Source organism: Dipodomys spectabilis, unplaced genomic scaffold (assembly GCF_019054845.1).
Source record: "Dipodomys spectabilis isolate Male_0828 unplaced genomic scaffold, ASM1905484v1 ptg000043l, whole genome shotgun sequence".
Classification (NCBI taxonomy): Eukaryota; Metazoa; Chordata; class Mammalia; order Rodentia; family Heteromyidae; genus Dipodomys; species Dipodomys spectabilis.
The window spans coordinates 20,654,922-20,678,229 of record NW_024870720.1 but is presented as its reverse complement, the minus strand read 5'-3'; the positions used below and the strand labels follow the sequence as shown (position 1 = coordinate 20,678,229).

The window sequence follows — 23,308 nt, the reverse complement described above, 5'->3', positions numbered from 1 at the left end:
ATTCCTATTAGTGTTTATTAACTGTGCAAAATAGAAAGCCTTGTTGTTACATTTTCATATATTTATATAATATAGCTTGATGATATTCACTGTATGAAGAGACAGCTTTTAATACTTTGAAGGTTGGTTTGCTTCTAAGCAAACAGAATGACATTTTAGAATGCACAGGAAATCTCTTTTACTGTTTCAAAGTAGTTTTAAATAAAGATTTGAAATAAACAGCTAAGTTTTTTATGAGAACTGATTGCAGGATTATTAATGGCTCATTTGTTAAATATGAGAAATTATTGACATTTAGTCCCAACTTTTCAGAGACAAGGAAACTATAGCGATCAGTGGCTATGTTGATGTAATGCCACCCAGCTAATACACCAGAGCTAGGATCTGAAAGAATATCATCCAGACTTCTCTCAAATCTGTTCCAATCTCCTCTTCATGTCTGCCAAGAGCTTTGAAAGCCAGAATTGAATATTAATTTATAGACCTTATAATATAGCCTTGTATTCTTACAAACAAAATCATAGTATCTCATCCTATGAATGTCTTTTTTTAACTTTCAGAATTTAATAAATTACTTTGAAATATAAGTTTATCTTACCAAAATCATGAATTCCTCTTTATTTTATGTTGACAGGATTTTCTATAATAAGACTTATCCTTAAAAAAATAAATTTCTACTACTGACAAGAAGATAATGGTCTGAAAATACTATGCATATAGTTTAAAAACATTTCCACAGCTGAAGTCAATATGACAAACATTATTTGTGTTTATTGTTAACTCTACAGACTTCAATAACACAATAAATATATCTTTACATTTCTTGAATGAAGGTGTAATAAACAAGGATGGATTTTGAATGCCTAAAAGCCTATACAGAACTGGTACACCTGAACTGAAAGACTCACAGGGAGTTCAACGTAAACCGATTCATTTATATTTCATATATGATTTCACCTTGGCAGTAAGAATATAAATAAAAATCATCTGAAAAGTATAAGGTTAATAGTGTGGCAGTCATCAAGATTTACTTTTGGAAAGTGGTAAATGAATTATTTTAAGCACTGTCATAAGTCTTAGCATCTTTAAAGGTAATAAAAATAACAACATAACCAAATCTTTCCATTTGGACCATAAAAAACGAGCAAAATTATTTACTTTTATTTTCAATAAAATTCAGTAGAACACATTAAATTTAGTGATGTGAAAGACAAATACATCCAGTCAAAGCCTTTGTATATTTGTTGATAATTTTAATACAAATAATAAGTAATGAATTCCATAGTAATAAAACGTATCTGTTCAGTATTCAGATTTTTTGCATTTTGAAAAATTTAACTTATATCTTTCTTAAGTTTTTGTTTTGTTACATAGCCTAGAATTGCCTGAAAATTTCAGTCTTCCTGCTTCAGCCAACCACATCTAGCCAATTTGCTTTAAAAGTGTTCCTTATTTTGAGACACAAGTAAAAATAAAGATTGAGAAAAATATACTAATTGATAACGGTTTCTTTTTCCTCCTCTACAAATTTGGTAATAGTATTTGAGAAAAGAAAACAACAAAGTAAAAAAAAATGTGATCCGAATTTATTTACTTGTTTGTAAACAACTTCCAACTCTATTAAGTAAGTTGAATAATATATTGTTCATTTAATTTGGTTGCATATCTTCATTTAACACTTAGCATTTTCTAATGTAGAATTACACTTTAAAATATTTCAAATGACACAGTAGTCATCTGGCCTATGGAAAGTAAAGTAAAACAAAGCAAGACAAAAAAAAAAGAAAAAAGAAAAAGGAGCTTTTCATGTCATTCAAATATCATGTAGTGAACAATGACTTATAAAGTACATTAAAAAGGGACTTTGATTAAGGAGAGGCACTACAGAGAGGATATGTATAAGGAACCAAACAATGTCTCCTACTAATCCTTGTGTGTTTTGAGGACAATGGAAGAAGACCAGCAGAAAACAAATGGTCTAGTTTCAGGTACTTACCGGATTTCTGAGAGAAAAGAGAAGAATGCTTTATGCTTTGCTCTTCTCTGCTCTAAAGACAAACCTGACATTTCAGCCAGTGGGTGGAAAGGAATGGAGTATTTTAACAGCAGAATACATGAGATCCTAATATGAGCAATATCTCCATGGTGTGTTTTTTATGCGTATGTGCATACATTTTGTGTGTGTGTATGTGTGTGTGTGTGTGTGTGTGTGTGTGTGTGTGTGTGTGTTAGTAATTCTAAGAAGTTCTGTGCTTATATGACTGGGACAAAGTTAACTTTTGATATCATTTTTCAAGTTGAAGGATATACCTAAGAACTATCTTTCAAAGCCTTGTATATCACATGCAGCCACTGCAGAAAAAGCAATATTGTGACTGTTCTTCTTGGCTCACATAAGGGATGACAGAGCTAATATAGAATCTTAAGGAACTAATGTGGCTTCACTGATCTTGTCTGCCAATGGCTAGTTCAATGTAATTTTCTCTAAAGTTGATCTAATGCTTTTTTTTTTTTTTTGGTCGGTCATGGGGCTTGAACTCTGGGCCTGGGCGCTGTCCCTCAGCTCTTCAGCTCAAGGCGAGAGCTCTACCACTTGAGCTACAGCGCCACTTTCGGTTTTCTGGTGGTTTATTGGAGATAGGAGTCTCACGGTCTCTCCTGCCCGGGCTGGCTTTGAACCTCGATCCTCAGATCTCAGCCTCCTGAGTAGCTAGGATTACAGGCGTGAGCCACCAGTGCCCGGCTGATCTAATGCTTTTATCAATACAAAAGCTTTGTGCCCAGAATGAACTCTGTGATGCAACCAAGATTTTTTTCTCCATCTTGAAACATCATAGCTACTGAATCAAGTCTTCCTTCATCTTACTTACCTTACACAAATGTCTCATTTCTCAAAAATAAATACACAGGTATTTAATAGAGTAGGGGGAATGAACAAGAAAAATACTGACAATCCACAATACATTGTGTAACAATACATAAAACAAACACATGTTGATGGATCAAGGATTCGTTGATCAGAAGGAATCTACTGTTTTCTAAGGAAAAAACCTAAGGAAAATGGAAAATAAAAGCACCAAGGGGGTGGAATGTGAAAGGAGTCTGTGTGTCTGCTTCCAAAACAAAGAAAAGGAAGGAGAAAGGAAAATAGAATGTGCCCATAAAAGCTACATAAAATGGGACTCTCACTTTAAAAAAAAATTAAGATAAATTCCAGCACACCTTGTGTGTTGTACATGCTGACAGAAGGGTTGTTACAGACCGCCGGTTCCCCAAGCAATGTATTATAGGGATTGTTAGTACCATGCGGACGAAGCAGAGCATTGCTTATAAGATGATTAGCCATGACTCCTGGAGCAGCCCCATAGAAAGACAGAGAAAAAAAAAAAAGGTCAATCAGGCAAATGTGTTTGAAAAAAAGAAAGGAAACATTTAGAATGACAACAGTTGATATAGTCCTGATTACAGGCAGGCAGCTAATTAGACCAAAAGGATATGCCACTACAGCACACATTTCCAACAATGCACATATTTGAGTTAAATGGGAAAGAGAGAAAATGATCTACGGTATTGATTTTACATCATATTTAGGGTGCTCTCTTTTCCAAGGTGTATGCAAGAATATATTACCATGCTTGCTAAAAAAGAAAAAGAAGCAAAATCCAGTCATTCATACCAACAAAACACAAAACAAACACTGGGGAAATAAAAACTTTATAATGTGTAAAGCAAAGCTAAAACTAAACAAACATACCCTCATTCACAGAAACTATTGAGTTGTTTTCAGTGAAATTAAAAAGAATAATAGGCAACATTTATGATAACACATTCATTTGGAGAGCAGTTGTTGACACAACAGAAAAAAATCGACACTTCTTGAAATTCTATGAATTAAAGTGAAATAAAATATAATCACTCATTAGTATACCTTAGTGAGCATACTTGTATCATTTAGTGATTACACAAATATGATAAAAATCATTTAAACATTAACTATTTTAAGTAAACTATCCATTTTGTGGTCTCAAGCAATATACAAATATACATAGAATTTCATTTTCCATTTTCCAACTGGTTATCCAAACTTTGGCATAGTAAATTAACACAACAAAATTCTGTTATATTTTTAAATAGATAGTCTTAATTTCTAACAAATCACTAGTATGTCACTCAACTTTTCCCACCCTCCAAAGCCATTAAAACCAGAAGGAAAAAATTAAAAGATGTTTCTTAGATATAACTAGGCCATGAATGAAATGATTGATGGAACTGTATTTTAATGTAACATGATAAACGAAATATGACCGAGGAAATGAAAATCCAAACTGAACAAAGAGTCACGTTCAGCATACATGTATAAACTTATTTAAATTCATATACAATATGATACCTGTAATAGAGAATGAAATAGAAACTATAGACTGAGAAAATATTTCCCAATAAATATGTAAATATACATGATTCAACAAAGAACTATTATCTAGATATAGAAAGAACTCTTAGAAGATAACATAAAAGGGGGAATGCTTATGAAGAACCAGGGTCAAAGAGAGGGAGATAGGATAAGAGTATGATTGAAGTTCACTATATTTATATATGAAGACAGAAAACTGTAGCCCACTAAAAACTGTTAGAGAGGAAGCAAAGGTAGAAAAGAAAGAGTAGTTGAGAAGAGGCATCTGTGTTTTAATGCCTGTGATCCTAGCTATTTAGGAGGCTGAGGTCTGAAAATTGTGGTTCAAAGCTAGTCAGTCAGCCTAAGAAGGAAACCATGACTCTTATCACCAAGTAGCCAACAAAAGCCTGAAATAGATGTGTAGCTCACATGGTACAATGAATGAACAAGTATAATGAGAGCAAGAGGCCCAGAGTCAAGTCCCTAGCACTGGTAAAAGTAAACAAAGTAACAACAACAAAAGAAAGAGTAGGAGAGAGTAGGAGAATATGGTCAAAGTTGCATCGCATACCTGCATGAAAATATCAATGAAACCCTTTTTTGAAGTTAATATGTGCCAGTAAAAATTAAGTCAACATACTCACAAAGCACACAAATAAATCAACACTAAATACAAATAAAATGTAGTTAGAAACTGTTGTAAAGGTATAAATGAACATTTCATGAAGGAATAATACATGGATAACACGTAAGAACTGCTGTTAGTCACCAGAGCAATACAGACAAATACCACAATGACATAACACTACACATAGAAAACAAAAACGCAAAGTCTATTTAAGGCATGTGAGCATGAAAGCAATGAAATGAGATTATTCATATTTTGCTGAAGATGATATAAAAATACTAGGAAAAACAACTACCACTTGAAAAAACAGCTTGGCAGTTTCTCATAAAAGTAAACACAAAATACAAAATCATCTATCACTCAGTCAATATACCTTTTTGAATATTTATCCAGAGAAATGAAAATTTATATTCAAGTAAAAATTTGGATGTGAATGTATGAGGTATCTTGATTTGTAACAGTTCCTTACTAGAAACAAACCACATTTCCTTCAAGTGCAGTACAGGTACACCAAAGACTATTCAACAACCAGAAGGGACAAGTTACTACATACTCAGATCTGACAAGAATCTCTATACTATAAGCAATTATACTATGAGCAAAAAGCCAATCTCCAAATGTTGTAGACTGTGTTAATTCCACTTGTAACAAATATAACAGAATCGTTGAAATGTAGATACGTGGTCACAGGGTGAATAGTGACAGTGACAAACAGGTTGCATGAGGTAGTGATGGAAATGTGAAACTAACTATTCTGTATCTTGAATGTGATGATGGATGCATGAACATATTTCATGGACAAAACTGCATGGAACTAAACAAACAGCCCATACAAAAAACGATGAATGATGAAGAAAACTGAAGAAATCTGACCAGGATGATGAATCTTATCTAAAAGCAGCATGCTAGTTTTGTACAGTTTCACAAGATTTTGGAGAAAATCAGACAAAAAGTACGTGACCTCTCAATTTTATTTTGTACAACTGCATATGAACCTACAAAAAAAGCAACCTACATTGAATTACTACAACAATGAATTTATAAATCTGTTCTGTAAGTAAGATGGAACACTTGTCAAAATAGTGTTAATCATCCAAACTATATCCTGTTGTCATGGCTAGTTATCTGCCAACTAGCAATATTTTGATCTCAATATTAAAATAATCAAATCTGTTTAATAATTTATAGTTCAATATAGTTTTTCAGATTACTAGAGTTGGAAAACATCTCTTCCTTTAGGAACTAAATCACATGTTTACATCATATATCCTGCAAAGAATGAAAGTATTACTTAAATTAATGTCAATAAAAAAAATAGAAAATCGCTCTAATTTGTGCTCCCTCAAAGAGTAAGAGTAAAACCTTCGTAGCTACTGTTGGTTCATTTCTAGTTTCCTTCATTATAATTTATTGCCTAACTTAAGTGAACTGGAAAACAAGGTAGTGAAAATATAGCATGCTATTTCTTTCTGTACTTCATACAGAGGCTGGGAATGTGGCTTAGTGGTAGAGTGCTAGCTTTGAGCTAAAGAAGCTTAAGAATAGTGCCCAGGTCCTGAGTTCAAAACCACAGGACTGGCAAAAAAAATAAAAAGACTATACTTCACACAGTTGAAAATGAACAGCATTCCTTTGTTTCATAGCATAACAAATATACAATTTCTGTTATGCTCAGGCAACAGAAGATAATTTTGGTTCAGATTGAAGAATTAATTAGGAAGAATCAAGTATAAGCAAGAAATGGAGGACTCCATATTTTAATTTCTTTATCATTAGTTTATCAAAAAAATCAAGATCAAAAAAAGGCTAATCACAGAAAAAATATCTATTTCAAAAATTTACATAAAAAATTCTATTGAGTTTATTACAGTTTTCATAGATAATCTATCTGGTTGTTGTTTTTTCCCTGAAAAGAGTTCCTTTTCAGTTTTTATTTTTTAATGTGCTTTAAAGAAAGTATTTTTGGTTAGGGAACCTGTTAATCTAGGAAGCAATATTGCATTTTAAATTTGATTTTATTTATTTCATATTAATTTGGATTCCATTTCTGCTAAGACTACTATGGCGGAAGTTCAAATGGTATCAACAAAGTGTTGGGACATAATGCTGACTACAGGCTGGTAGGGTATGTTGCTTCCTAGAACTTGATGACATCCTGAATCAATTACTGATATGTGGCCATAATGAAGGACTCACTGTCCTAACAGGAGACCCATCTGCTATTTAAACTAGACCCCTATAAACACATAACATTTCTTCCATTTATACATTATGCACCATTTGAAAGCAACTTTGCTCCTGTTGATGTAAATGATAATAGTAGTCCTATTAAAGTAAATAAAGATCAATAGTCCTCTTAATGTAAAGTTATAATTCAGCGGAAGGTGTCAACAACAAGAACGTGAGTTGGAAATGAAATGTGATGATTAAGATTTTACAGCACCATCCCTGGTGGTCTAGTGGTTAGGAATCAGTGCTCTCATTGCAATAGCCTGGGTTCTATTCCAGGTCAAGGAAGCCTTTCTTCTGGAAATGGCGTAGTGGTAAAGTGGTATAGCATTAGGCTTGAGCTGAAGAGCTCTGGGACAGCACCTAGGATAAGTTCAAGCCCCACTACGGACAAAAAAGAAAAAGAAAAATAAATCAACAACCTAGTAAGGGGTGAAAAGGTGGCTTGCCTTGCATGCATGTGGCCCTGGGTTTGATTCCTCAGGGCCACATAAGTAGAAAAAGGTGCAGCACGCTGTGGCTCAAGTGGTAGAGCACTAGCCTTGAGCTGAAGAGCCCAGGGACAATGCCCAGGCCCAGAGTTCGACCAAAAAAAAAAGAAAAAAAAGATTTTACAAAGCTCTCTGGATTTGGGGAGGGGTATGAGAAAACAGGAATAAGGCTGAATTATCATAAAATTGTCACTCATTATTTGATTCACCCAGGTCCGTCAGAACTTACAGGGTCTTTGAGAGATCTTTCTTCCTATAACCACTTTCATGCAATTTTTTTAGGCATGAAAAGGAGCACATTATTCTTAAAATCCACACTCCTATTTAGACATGTCAATTATATTTCTGACTGATGGCACTGATTATGCACAAAGCAAAGAAAACATAGAAACAAATAAGCAAAAACGACACCTTGCTCAGAATGTCATGATCTCTAATCTTGTATGGAACCTAGTCCTTCTCCATCCTTCATATGGGAAGATACTTTTGTCTTTTCTCTCCAGTGGCATTGAATTTCACTTTGTCAATGCAGAAGTCTCTTTGGTTTTGTTTTCCTCCATTGATTTAGGTCATTTGAAATCTGATACCTGTCTTCAAGGATTCTGTCTACCTGTCTCTTCTTTGTCCCTTCAACTAACTGCTGGTTTGTAAACTTCCCTTTTTAACAGCTGTGAAATTACTGAAGACTTTCAAGTTCCTTGGATGTAGACTTGACATCTGTCACTGTTTTTAAAAGTTTAAGATTACTGGCTAGTGGGTTTGAAGACAAGAAAGTAGGTATTTGTGGGAAAAGTAGATAGTCCCATATATGAAAAGAATGCTTTTATATCATTTTCTTTTATGTAGGAAGGCATATGAATATGAGAGTGGAGTATCACTGTTTGATACCAAGTGTCTGGAAGTTTCTAGAACTGAATGGGGGAAAAACCCACTTAATTAATAAAGAGAAATACTATATTAATCTGACTCTGCCATGAAATTGTAAAATTAAAAGTCTGTTCCCACCCATTATATTGATCATTTTGAGTACATTATCTAAGACTGCCTGTTGTCTGATTCCTGATGTTATTTCTTTGTTTCTTTTTAATATATATTGAAACTTTAAAGACAAAAATAAATAACTGTATATATTTTGAAGCTATAGAATGCTACCTAAACAATTATAGTAATGCCATAAACCAAAGCAAACTAAACCACAAGCTACGTGACAATAAGTAAAATGTTCAAGTTAGGGTAAAAAATAAAGTGACTAAGGAAAAATAGCTGTTTTATATGATTTAATTCACTGGCTGTAGTCTAGTAATACCTTCACATTTGCAGAGAGAAATTAGGGTTAGGTCTTAAGTCAGATTAATCTATGGTAAAGCAATTAAGATTGAATTTCAACACATGTAAACCATCAATTGTCAAAAGAGAGACAATCACTTAAAAAAAATCTGGCACCAGTAAGTTACAAAGCAAATAGCTGTTTTATATTTCATATGGGGAAGCCTAGAGGAGTTTTCCTGACAATGATATAGAAAGTCAGACCCATGGAAAAGAGTAAACAGTCATTTTAAGAAGGTTCCTTTTATTTATACCTGAATATTGAGACTGATGTAATAATTTTTCAGTGAAAGGTTTGAAATGGAATAATAACAAGGCTTCTCTTTTCAAATGTATAATTTTGCCACAGAGTTGTGATATTACTTTTCTTAGGAGTATTAAGTGTGTGCTTTGACACTAGAAGCCCCTGAATGACCTCATTGTCTGCAATACTTCACTGTGAGGCTTGTAACTTGGGCCTGGGAATCTAAGGCAGATCAGTAAGCTTTGGAATTGTGAAATGAAAAACAGTTCAGGCAAATAATGAAAGCTGGCTTTCACTGGAATCTATATTCAGTATATATTTCAAGCACTTTTCTTTTTGACAGCTAAGTAACAAAAGTGAGCTGAAAGCTCTTAAAATGGTCTGAATTGCTAACTCCCTCTAGCCCCTCAAACTTAAATTTAAAAAATGTGCTTGCATTATTATTTGAGATTTGGAGACCAAAGAGTGGTCATATAAGATCTTGATGATCCCACGAACCCACTGAATTCTTCAGTGGTCACAGAGTAAGATGGCTTAATTTCAACATTTGGCCCATTATACAATGTGGAATGACAAATATTCCTTTCTTTGTTAGCATATCTCCTTTTCTGCTGCATATTTTTAGTGAATTAATTTCCAATATATTGACTGATATGTGTATATGTATGTATATATCAGAGCTATATTTAAAGCATTACTATTCAGTGATACATTTATGTTTTTATCCTCAGATTTTAATTTGGACCTATATTGTTGTCTTTTCCATAAGTAAAAACAGTGTCTCTCTAATGACAATAGTTTCTATAGAAGAGAAATTGGAATGTAAGCCAAGAGACCTTTTACAGTGATATGGTCTCTATGAGATGGTAATATAAAAATTGTGGATGAAATACTCTGCATTTAGGTTTGTATGCTGAACTGCAAAAACAGACATGCCTAAACTCCTTTCTAGGGAAAAGATCCTGTGGTTCTAATTATTGCCAAAATAGTTATACAGAAAAATGGTGTAAATAAAAAAGAGGTCTTCTTAGCTAGTGAAATATGATGTATACAAGAAAGTTGGAAAACAGTTCATTAGCACTACACAAAATGCATATTATTGTGTTAACGTAAGTTAAAACAATCCACTGAAATATACAATTATGGAGAAAGATTGTAACTCAGAAATTACAACTTAGCAAGATTTTAATACCATCTAATAATCTTCCTCGTCTTTTTTTTTTTTTTGGTCAGTCGTGGGGCTTGAACTCTGGGCCTGGGCACTGTCCCTCAGCTCTTCAGCTCAAGGTGAGTGCTCTACCACTTGAGCTACAGCGCCACTTCCAATCTTCCTCCTCTTATTCTCTTCTTCCTCCTCCTCCTCCTCCTCCTCTTCTTGTTCCTATTCTTCCTTCTCTTCCTCTTCCTCCTCTTCTGCTTCTTCCTCTTCCTCCTCCTCCTCTACCTCCTCCTCCTCCTGTCCTCTTCCTCCTCCTTCTCCTCCTCTTCTTCCTCCTTCTTCTATCTCTTCTTCCTCATCTTCCTCCTTTTCTTCTTCCTCCTCTTTTCTTTCTTCTTCCTTTTCTTTTCTTGGTACCTATTCTGGCTCTTGGACTCAGGTCCTGGGTGCTGTCTCTGAGCTTTTGTGCTGAATGCTAGCACTCTATCACTTAGTTAAATGGAGATAAGAGTCTCATGGACTTCCTACCCCAACTACCTTTGAAGCACAATGCTTGGATCTTAGCCTCTTGAGTAGCCAGGATTACAGGTGTGAGCCACCAGTACCAGGCTCTACTATTTTAATAGTGCTTTTAATACATAAACCAAATGATATGCTTCATTCATCCTAGGTCACACACTCTGATAATTTTACTTAAATATATTTTCTGATTTTCAAACATTCCAGGATCCTCCCTCCTTTTTTAAAAAAGCTTTCAATTAGGACCCTTTGAACAATACACTATTTTTCCTATATGCTTGTCAGCAATTTTCAGTGCTTAATTTTGAATATACTTTATGTGAAATAAGTCAACAAATTCAAATAAAGGTAGGCAGTGTTCAGAACTACAGAGAAAGAGTTTGAAGACATTATCTATTTTAAATGTTCTGTCCTAGATTTTGCTATTCTAGATAACAAAATTATAGCATTGATCTCCAAAACATAATATAAACAATAATTACTCTAACTTCGTAACACTATTTTATGAAATAGACACTACTATATAAATCAAAACTGTTATTGAAACAAAACAAGAAAACAAAAACAACTACTAGAATTTACATGACACTATTAATTGTTAGAAATATAGTTTCACATTTTAATGCTTAATTTAAAAAACATGCAAATGTAAACTGTCAAAGAAATATTTTTTGATCATCAAGAGTTCTCTCATCATTTCTTTGTGAAGTAATAAATTCAAGGACTGACATCTTTATCACACTGGGCACTTTTAATGGCTAACAAGTTTGGTATTAAAATTTAATCAACCTGCCTATTAAGCTTTCATTCAAATAGCCTGGAAATCCTTCACCTTCTGTAAATAGCTAATTAATTCATTAGGAATCTGTTTCTATAGATTTATTTTTTAATTTAATTTTATTGTTTAGGTGATGTACAGAGGGGTTATAGTTATCTATGTAAGATAGTGAATACGTTCCTTGTCAAACTTGTTACCCTTCCCCTCATTTTTCTCCCAACTGTTCCCTCCCCTCAATCCAGTCCCCTCAAGTTGTAAACATAATGTCTTGGAGTAGAACTGTTACATTGGTTTGCTCTTTGTCCTTTGTCTCATCATTTTGTTGTTCCCCTTCCCTTCCCCACTTCAGATAAATGTATATACAAACCCAGAGTAACAAAATCAAATATAGTGACAATGGCGGGGGGGGGGGGGGGGGGGGGGGACACAAAAAAATCACATAGTACATTAAAAACAACAACAACAAAGAACGTCATGTTCCATGTCTTGGAGTTCATTTCACTTAGCATCATCTTATATGGTCATATGTGCCTAGCTATTGACCTACTATGTTCCTCCTCTACACTATCCTTGACATATACTAATTATTACAAATGAGGGAAACCATGGGATCTATGTTTCTTTGGGTCTGGCTTGCTTCACCTAATATGATAGGGCAATGTCATTCATTCTTCCTGATGGAAGCATAGAATTCCATTGTGTATATATATATATATACTACATTTTCTTGATCTATCTGGGTTGGTTCCATATCTTAGCTCTGGTAAATAATGCTGCAATAAACATGGTTGTCATGATAGACTTAGTATGGCCTTGTTTGGGGTCATTTGGGTAAATGCCCAAAGTGAGATTGCTGGGTGATAGGGGACTTCAGTAGTCTTTTATTATTATTATTATTTCATTTATTTATTTTTTATTTGATCAGTCCTGGGGTTTGAACTCTGGGCCTGGGCGCTGTCCCTCAGCTCTTCAGCTCAAGGCTAGCGCCCTACCACTTGAGCCACAATGCCATTTCCGGTTTTCTGAGTGGTTTATTGGAGATAAGGGACTTTCCTGCCTAGGCTGCCTTTGAAGAGATCATTAGATCTTAGCCTCCTGAGTAGCTAAGATTACAGGCATGAACCACCTGCACCTGGCTTATATGTACTCTTTTGAGGAACCGCCATGCTTCTTTCCAGAGTGGTTGAACAAGTTTACACTCTGACCAACAATGCAGTAGGGTTCCTTTCTGTCCACATCCCCTCTAGCATTTGTTGTCATTAGATTTCTTGATTATAACTACTCTAACTGGGATAAGGTGGAATCTCAATGTTGTTTTGATTTGCATTTGTTTTATGGCTAGAGAAGTTGAGCATTTCTTCATGTGTCTGTTGGCCATTCTTACTTTCTCTTCAGAGAAGTCTCTCTTTAAGTCTTTAGCCTATTTATTAATGGGGCACTTGTTTCTTTGAGGATTTGTTTTTGGGAGATTTAGTTTCTTGTGTTCTAAATATATTTTAGATATGAGGCCATTGTCTGTTGTATGCCTAGATGACTCATTTGTTTCAAAGTAAAGGCTGGGTGATTGTAAATTCAATCTAAAATATTTTGAATGTTAAGATGTTGCCTCTAATTCAGTTGGTAGAGTCAGACATTTTAATATTGGAGAAACCTAAGAATCTATGTGTAGCAGTCTCCTTACATTGTGCAAATTGGCTTTATGTATCTCTTGTCCAGATCGGTGAGTTTTTTTTGTTTTTGTTTTTGTTTTTGTTTTCCCTAAGAATTTAGAACCCACATTGTTGGGTCATATATCCAGCTTGCTTTTCCAACACACTTCTGAAGTGCTACCAAATGTGTTTGGGTCAATTTATCTTCCTTTGAACAGTGTAGATATCTCCCTTTTTGCAAAGTTTCATTGTTATCAGACTGACAATCTTTGCTAATCAGGTTAAGTGTAAAGTGACAGTCCTACCACTCTTCCACTTTGTATAAAGTGATGAATTAAAGTTTCAGTGGGCTTCGTCCCCCTTCCCCCACCTCCGCCCCTGCTTTCTTTAGTAAATAAGTACATTATTTACTTATTGTGAACTGTCTGCTTGTATGTTTTGCCAGCATTTATCCTGGATTGTTAAAAAGTTATTTGCTGATTTGTAGACAACCTTTACACAATATGTGTACTAACATTTTTTAAACATATCATTTCATCTTCCCCCTTTTGTCTCACCTAGTATTCCTAGTTTGGAAATTCTGAAACACTCTTGTCTTTATCTTATAGGTTGTGATCTTTGCTATTTTGTGTTTTCAAACTACTCTGTTCATTGAAGTGCTAAAGTATGCATACTTCAAAATTAAGCTTATATTTACAAAGTCTAGCTTGTCTAAAGCCTTAACTATAAAACTAGAGCTTGGATTTTTTTTTTAAATGCCCCCCAAATGAAGTATGAATTAAAACCTGGTACTCATAAGAGTACCTTCACTTCAGAGAATTCTTATTTCATGTCATATGTTCACAAGCAGATTTGTTCTGTTAAACTGAGGATGATTCAGCAAATAAATTATTTTTATTTTTCTAAATCAAACTGATTTACACATCCCTTCAATTTTTCTTTAACTTGCCAGTGATTTTCTGGGGCTGTGTTTTATCTTCTAAGAATTTGATGGGCTAACTCATCTTGGGAAAAAGCCACATTTCTTATAATGATAACCAAGGAAGTTTATTGTGAAAATCATAAAAGAACTGAACACATAAATGCTGATGTTAAAATAGTATGAGTATGTAACATTAAGCTTCACAAAGTATCAGCCTTTTATAATTCAACAACAACTATTTTAATTGAGTATTACATGATTATTGTTAATTACAATTCAGGAATCTATTTTTTTTTCTAATGAGACTTTTTTCCCTAAATGTCTAATTTTTCACATTTTAATTTTTCATGTAAGAACAGGGTAAGAAGAACATATTTTGCAATAAATTAAAAATTAAGACTACATTGATAACTCTGTAAAAAGGTCTGTAAGCCTTTAATTAAATACTATTATAGTAATAAAAATAATAATTTCTAATCAAATTTCAAATAATTTTGAATTTCAAATTATAGAGTTGACTGTATGAGACTAGATTTAATTTGACAAAATAAAGAGACAAACCTGAAAGCTCAGCATAAGAAGGAACTTCTGTGACTCATTTGAAAGTTACTGGTTTTCAGTTCTGCCTACAATTTAGAGTTAAGAACCTTTGCCCCAATTGACTCAAAATTACTATCCATTTCCTATTGCCACTTGAATGGAGAGTTTATCCTTAACATTATTTGGCCTCTTTGAGTTAGAAAGCAGAATATTAATAACATTAATTATATATTTGGTTGAGCATCTTACTTTTTAAAATATGTACTTATGTTGAATTTCGTTATTAACCTTGATTTCTTAACAGATTTCATTATCTTATTGTATATTATCTGACTCTGTCTTTATTGATCACATGTACAAATACAAGAAATGCATATGAAAAACGCTCATGTGTTTATCAAGGATATAAAGATAATGGTGGGCCTCCAAAGAAAAGTTTATATGTGCCATAGAATTTTTGTATTCTCATGTTCTTAATGCTTGCTTATAACAAAAAGTTGTTTGTTGCTCTGATTTGTTGAACTATATGAGTACTATGGGCACATTATTAACTTTTTGCAAATTTCAGCAAGGTGTCAGACTATATTAGGAGTTAGTTCATATATGCAATGTGTAATTTTATGGTCCTTTGGAACAGAAAGGATGTGGACCAGTATGATATATTTGTGCATATCAGCCAAATTATATTTACTGACATTAATAAAGTACATAAGTGAATATGCACATATATAAATAATTAATCACCCAAACATGACTTACATTTTTCATTTTCATTTCTTTTTAAAAACATATAAACAAAATATATAAAGAACTTTGAATATTAATGAGTTAGCAGGTGATTTATTGTTTAGTTTGCTCTGCTGCATTGACTGACTAATTGATCAGGAAAGACAACAGCGACTGAAAAGACATGAGTTAAAAACAGGTCTAGTCCAGTCTCTGCTCCATTATATAATACATAATCAGTTGGCTGTCTGAATGACACTAGCATTCTCTGAGCTTGTGAAGGTCAGGACAGTGTTTGAAAGAAAAGAAAACATTGTTTATATCATTAGCTAAGGAAGGAAAATAGTTATCTAGCCTTTAATTCTTTGATAGTAAAATATGTTTTTCCATCAAAAGTAGAAATTACAAAAAGGTAGATGAAATTTGCATTTCATTTCTAATTTAAAAGGGACAACTGGCTTTATTTGTTTACCCTTGTTGCTAGCCTCAAGGACAGCATCATCTTAGGTAAATTATAATTTGTTTTACTTGGCATTTAGGTTACTACCTCATACTTCCCATCTATTTCTGGAGCATAGATAGAAGAAACCTTAGGTAGTGAATGATGAATTTTATTATCTGCCTGAGAGCATCTCAAGGATACATTTTCATTGATCAAAAATATAAGTAAGCCTCTGAATAAAATAACAAATAGTTCTTGCTACATTCCAGGAACCATTGTAACGATTCACATATATTATCTATTCCTTTCAAATAACTTAAGTGGATATTATTTATGTCTCCATTGCATAGACCTCGAGTAATTAAGCTATTTCCCAAGGGGGTCTCTAATTAAAGTTCAGCATCAAGCTGCATGCAGTGGTTCACTCCTGCAAACCCAGCTATTTGGTCAGTAGAGATCTGGAGGATTGCCACTAGAGACCACCCAAGACAAAAAGTGAGGCCACCCATGGTGGTATGCACCTGTGGTCTCAGCTACGGAGATCTAGAGTGATCTTCACCAAAACTTGAAACTCTATTCAGAAAAATGACTAAAGCAAAATGGACTGGGAACATGGCTCAAGTGATAGAGCATCTGCTTGACAAGTGCAAACCCTGAGTTCAAGCCCCAATACCACACAAAAGAAAAGAAAAACAAACCAACCAAAAAAATTCTCAATGTTCATTCCTAGAACTATTATGCAAAACTACAAGTAAAGTACAAATGTCTACTTGCAAATGTCTCCTTCTTGACAGTAACTTTCTCTTTGGACCAACTGTTAGTATTATGCCCAATTTTAGTCCTCAGCTCCACCATACCTGAGCTCCTCCTTGCCCTGGAGTTCCTGCCCTACAGCTGGCCACTTCCTCTCTCCACCCAGACCCACCTGAGCACCCACCTACTTCACTTCCTGCCTAGGAGACCCTCCTGCTACTACCTGGATAGGGTCGGGTGCCCGTGCTCCTTCTCCTGAGAACTATGGCCCCTCTAATAAACCTTACAATAATCTTTCATGTGTGTTTGTTTGCCTCTGGGTGGTCCCCTGGGATGGACATGAAGGATCCTTTCACCAACAACATTAGTTAAAGGTAAGGTCACTTTTTAGTAGGTATTTGTGTTACTACCTGGGAACTGAAACATACCCTGAAAAAAATTATGAAAATAAATACACCTTGCCAGGTAGGTGCTGGTGGCTCACACCCGTAACCCTAGCTACGCAAGAGGCTGAGATCTGAGAATCCCAGTTCAAAGTCAGCCCAGGCAGAACAGTCTGTGAGATTATTATCTCCAATTTAGCATCAGAAAACCAGAAGTACAGTGTGGCTCAAAGTGGTAGAGTGCTAGTCTTGAGCAAAGAGTTCAAGGACAGCACCCAGTCCTGGAGTTCAAGCCCCACGACTACCACCAACAACAAAAAAAGGAAAAGAAAAGAAAAGAAATACACTAGCATAATCTTACTATTCACACAAGTTTACTAGGAATGTTTGGGGAGATTCACACAACTCTGAATCTCTAAACCTTGCAGAATCAATTTACAGTATTAAAATATAATTGCTACACACATCTAAAATTGCTCTTCTGACACAGAAGAGCTAAGTATGGCTTAAATAACTATAGCTGTTTCCTACCTAAGGAATTGGGTTACTTCAACTTGTTGCCAAAATAGAGAATGGGCAGTTAAGGAGAAAAAAAACAAACAAAAGCGAAAGTGAACAAACAAAAAATCCTTTGTTGTAGCTAACCAAATCATTGCTCCCAGACATGCCCTTTTACTAATTTAGAAGGAGTATGGTTTTTCACTGTAAGTCCAAGCTGGGATGATTTGTGATACCTTTTTGGAATTCACCAAAAGATACTTTGTTGACAAAATCTACTTAGCAAAACTTGATTGTGAACTAGATTACTGGCCTTATTATCTCCAAGTAAATAAAAGGAAAATCGGAAATGCAATAATAGTATTTATAATGAGATAAAATCTAATTTCAGAATACATTTTAATTTATATTTAGAAAATAAATGAAAATGTCCAGTAGTTGACTGAAATGCCTGAGAAGTTTCTCAGTAAAGACTAGATTTTTGTTTTTTGGATCAAACTCAAGCTTTAAAGACATTTTTTTTTAATTTAAATTGTTGGAGATAAGGTTTGACTTAGATTCCTATATAACCCTGGAAGAGGCCAGCTGAGCATGGGCTAAATTTTCAAGACATGTACATATTAGTTAATATTGAGGGAAGCAATGAGAAAATCCTTTTACAGATGTACAATTTTGTGAACACCTGAGTTTGGCTCAGCATGAACTCAGCTTTATGTATTCAGCCATCAGTGTACAGCTCTGGTAAAGTTCCTTCTACCTGTGTAGATGGGCATCCATGGTGTTAACTTGACAGTATTTCAGGTTCCAAGGAATTCTGGATTTGTCTGACTATATAAAACTGCACCCAAGGTACAGTCTTCCCAAGAAGGAAAATAAATACTTGAATAAGTATAGGACCATTCTAAGAAATATCTTCATAGATACAGATATTAAAACATTCTAGATTAAGGAGAGCCTTTCAAAGATATAGAGGGACTGAACAATAAACTCTCAAGTAGAATATATATGAATTTCTATATAATTTACTGAGTTGTTAAATCTTCCAGAGTTTCACATGATACCAAGGAATAAAATCACAGTGGTTGTCTGGTTTATTATAGTACAGAAAAAAAATTATCTGATCTATATGATGCCAGAAGTTGGTTAAGAACAGAGCATAAAGGATATGATTAAAATTTTAAAAAAACTTTACAAGTCATTCTGCACTACATAGTTGATCTTTAATTCTTAAAAAATCCTCAAGATGATCATGATAGATTCTTGTTTGGAAGAATGGATGATAAGACACGGAATTTAAAACAATAATCTTGTGTATTGGAAAGTGATATGGGGAATAAAGAAAATCAAACTTTAAATAGAACAGATTTCAGACAACAGCTTATAGTTTTCAAGGGTCCTCCTTAATTTAAAGACAAAATAAGAGGTTTAACATATCTAATTTAGAAAGAAAGAAATGGAGTTTGAATTAAAAAAAATTCTGGCTGTAACTAAGGATGAATGGGAGGTTAAAGTACATAAAAAATGAAAAGATGTAGTGTCCAAGATTTTCACTGTAACAGTAGATAATATAGTCTTTCAAATAACAGAAGTGAATAATTTATGTGGTTGAGATGACTGAAGTGTTTATCTGGAAAGATGAATCTCAGATGTCACCTACCTAAATATGATACACACGCCTGAATGCAGGGAAGATAGGACCCTGGGGAGCAAGACAAGATTAGAGAAGGAGGTTAAAGACTATCTTTCAAGAACTAATATGAAGAAATAAAATTTTAAAGTATTCTAATCATCTCAGATATAAACTAATGAGAGAAAAAATAAAACTAGGAAATTCTGACTTGGGTCAGGTAGGGAGGCAGGAAATGAATACAGAAAGTGAAGATCATTCTGATTTCTAGCAACTATGGAGTCACTAAGTAAGTATATATTTTGGTGGAAAAAGACCCTGACTGCACCTTCCTCAGATTACACACTCAATTTAATTTCTTCCCCAGAGATGTCATTAAAATAACTTGTGCTATATTACTCACAATATTATAGCCCTCATTTGATAACTTTAATACAGTTCCTTTAAAATTGAGGATCTTGTACATGGGTCTGACAAATTAAATTATTATCAGTTTCTTTAAATATGTTTCAACTGGCCCATTATCACCTTAATTATAAGTTGTTGAAATTCTTGAGAAGGCAAAAAGGAGCTAAATACAAATATTATATAATGTACTTGAGTTTTCAGAGCACAAACATTTTGCAATTAAAACAGTTTTTATTAAAGTTAGATACTTACTGTATTTATGTCAATACTGATAATAATACTAGTCAAAAGAATCTAAAATACTGAGTCTTTCCTCATGATACTCAGTATATCAGTTATATTATCTTATCTTTTAATGAGATTAAATTCAAGGTTCTTCTGACACAAATCCTGTTGACTAGGATAGTTTTCTTTTTGGAACAAGATGCAAATTTTCTATGTATTGGATTAAAGAATAAAAATATATTAGTCACTCTGGAAGCAAATTAGTTCTAAGACTATTAAGGCCTTTGGAAATTAAGGTAAAGTAGAATGTAGATATTTACATACATTTATAATCAACATGAAAATTAAGTTGAAAAATAGAATACTAGAGAAGTTTGTCTAGATCATTGAACACATAATAGCAAATTAATAATAAAAGAAAAGAAGTAGACTGCTGTTTTATTTTAATGTATTGTCCTCATATTATAGGATTATTCTCCCCTACTATACTTGATTAAGAAACTGAAGTAGAAGATTTAAAATAATTACTAGATTATAGTTATTACATTATTGTCCCAAACAACATACAACGCTCAGTACAAAGATGATAAGACACAGATCTCTATATCAAATTCAATTCAATCTGTTCTGTATATAAATGTACACTGACACCTACTTTAGTTCAATTGAGACCACCAACTTATGAGTATTTCCTAATAACAAGCCAGAATTCTTTTTCCATGTAAAGTTACATGTAACAGAAAGCTGACAGAAAGAGGCTGAAATCAGACAATATTTTCAGTTATAGGTTAAATAACAACAACATTGATACTTAAAATAAGTTCATGAAAATACAACCTTTCCAGGTAAACCTTTAATCGATGTTTCCCAACACTGAATCCACAAACTGCACCGAGTAAATTTAACTGTAGTGAATTTGAGAAATTGACTTATCTTTCAGACAGAGAGAGAGAGAGAGAGAGAGAGAGAGAGAGAGAGAGAGAGAGAGAGAATATCTACTGCAAACAAAACCATAGATTAAGTGAATTTCTTTTCAAGTATAAAGGATGTCCAGGGAGCATTTGACTACAAGTACATACCCACAAAGATTCTCAATGTATATAAAGGCACTTTTTTTCCTGGATTGTTGAATGTCTTACATTATCTGGATAAGTCTTTTAGATGTTAAGATTAGATTTAATTTTTTCCCATGTACACAGGTTGTCTTAAGTATGTATTAGACAGAATATTTTTACTCTCATAAGGACTATGAAATCGTTTTTTACTTGGGAAAATGTGGAAGCCTACGATGCTTACAGACTCCGTAACTGGCCATTTTCACTACTTTCAATGAGGCCTGACAGCTCACCAGTTTATAGCCGTGACAGATGACTAGAAAAAGTTTTGCATTTTCTAACTTCTTTCAGAAAAGATTTCCTAAAAATTCAGGATCGTTTTAAAACCGTCTATGAATAATGGAACGCATTGCTACACTCAACCAGGTTTTATATCCTTGCAATATTTCCTTCACATGGTTCAGAATGTGCAAGCAAAGCAATGTATTGAAGAACTTCTTAAAACAATCAGCAGAATAAAACATATGAAAAATCCTTTGTAATTACCTCTGTTGAGTGAGGCTGAACTGTTGATATCCCCTGTAATAAAGGAGGACTCTGACTGCTTTCGAACCGTGTCATTCCACATCCTACGAATTCGGCTCTGAGTAGGGAAAGAAAAAGAACAGAAGCAAACTCATGAAGCTATGGGTTTCATAAAAACTGTTTTTTGGGGATATTTCAGTGTGTGTGTCACTGGCATGTGAGACTTCTTTCTAGTATCTAAATAAAATTTTTTCCATGTTTTCAATATAGTCCTATAAAAACAATATGAATGAATTATATCATATAATATATGATATATATGATAATAGAAATAATACACTATATATCTTGATATATATTGTAATATATATCACAACATAAAATAATATATCATTATATATTATATACTATACATGACATGTTATGCATCATGATACCTAATGTATGTCATATATACATTATATATCCCATAATATGTAATAATATATAATATATTGTGATATATAATGATGCATATAAGAAATAATATTAATGACACTTTATTCTCATGAGGTGTATCTGTAAATATCTATACCACAGATGATTATATGAAAAGAGAATACATATATAATGGTATACATTAGACAGAATTAGCAAATTTTAGTTCCCAAGATAAAACAAATTATTTCCATTGTAACTTATTAGAATGAAAATGTTTACGTATAATTTACACTGTTAGTTTTATTAATAAAAGTTTTAGTTGAAGAGCCTTGCAAAAGTAATTTTTGTAAGAAAAAAACATTCAGTGGTGTTAAAATGCTGCTGTACTTGTTTTCTGTAAGTTTTAGAAAAAAATCTGTAATTTTAGAGGTTGCTATCAAGTTTTCTTTGTTTTGATGGGGATAAACTTAGCTGTTTCAGCTCCATTCATTGATTAATAGTGGAAAGTTTTATAGATAACTGAAGCTCCTTCCATCATTATTTATATATTTAAATTTCTAGGTGGAAGAAATTCAACAAAATATTACTTTATATTTCTCTTTGGGATGGTTTTCTTTCTGGGTTGATCTGTTTGTCCACTTTATTAACTTAGTAAGTAAAAATTGTGTGTCTCAGCTCACTCCTGTAATTTTTCCAACTCAGAAGGCTGATATCTGAGGGCTAGTTTAAAGCCCTCAGGCAGTAACGTCTGTGGGACTCATATCTCCAATTAACTATAAAACAAAGCTAATAATGGTGGTAGCCTTGAAAACAAATAAGGAAGGGATAGCACACAGGCCCTGGGCTTCAGCCCAGCTCTGGCAACAGAAAAAATTTTTTAAAAAAGTAAAAAGGAAGAGAGAGACAGAGAAAGAGTGAAAGACAAGGAAAGAAAGAGAAACTAAAGGAAGGAAAGAAAGAAGGAAAGAAGGAAGGAAGGAAGGAAGGAAGGAAGAAAGGAAGGAAGGAAGGAAGGAAGGAAGGAAAGAAGGAAGGAAGGAAGGAAGGAGGGAAGGAAGGAAGGAGGGAGGGAGGGAAGGTCTCAGAAAATATTTTCTGATGCTTACTGGAGTATTCAACAAGAAATAATTGCAAAACCAAACTAAGAAATGGTTAGGTTGCAAATATATTGGAGCTTCTTGAATAATAATAGTATTCTCAGAATATAAGACAATATTTATCAAATTGTCATGTACACTCAGAGGTGCAAACCTGAAAAAAACTAGTAACAACAAAATCAACAGCAACCAAAAAAAGAAAAAAAAATCTTAGAAAAAGTTGTAGAGGACTTATACAGTCAGATAACATTTATAAACAGATTAAAAA

The 23,308-nt window shown here is 33.6% G+C and overlaps 1 protein-coding gene across 1 annotated transcript in view; it reads right to left on the bottom strand.

Moving 5' to 3' along the window:
• Adgrl3 (adhesion G protein-coupled receptor L3) overlaps window positions 1–23,308 on the bottom strand; it is a 703,150-nt gene that overhangs the window by 3,779 nt on the left and 676,063 nt on the right. The window contains exon 24 of the mRNA XM_042678231.1: window positions 21,545–21,641. Within this exon, the coding sequence (XP_042534165.1) occupies window positions 21,545–21,641 (97 nt within the window). The remainder of the gene's footprint in view (window positions 1–21,544; window positions 21,642–23,308) is intronic.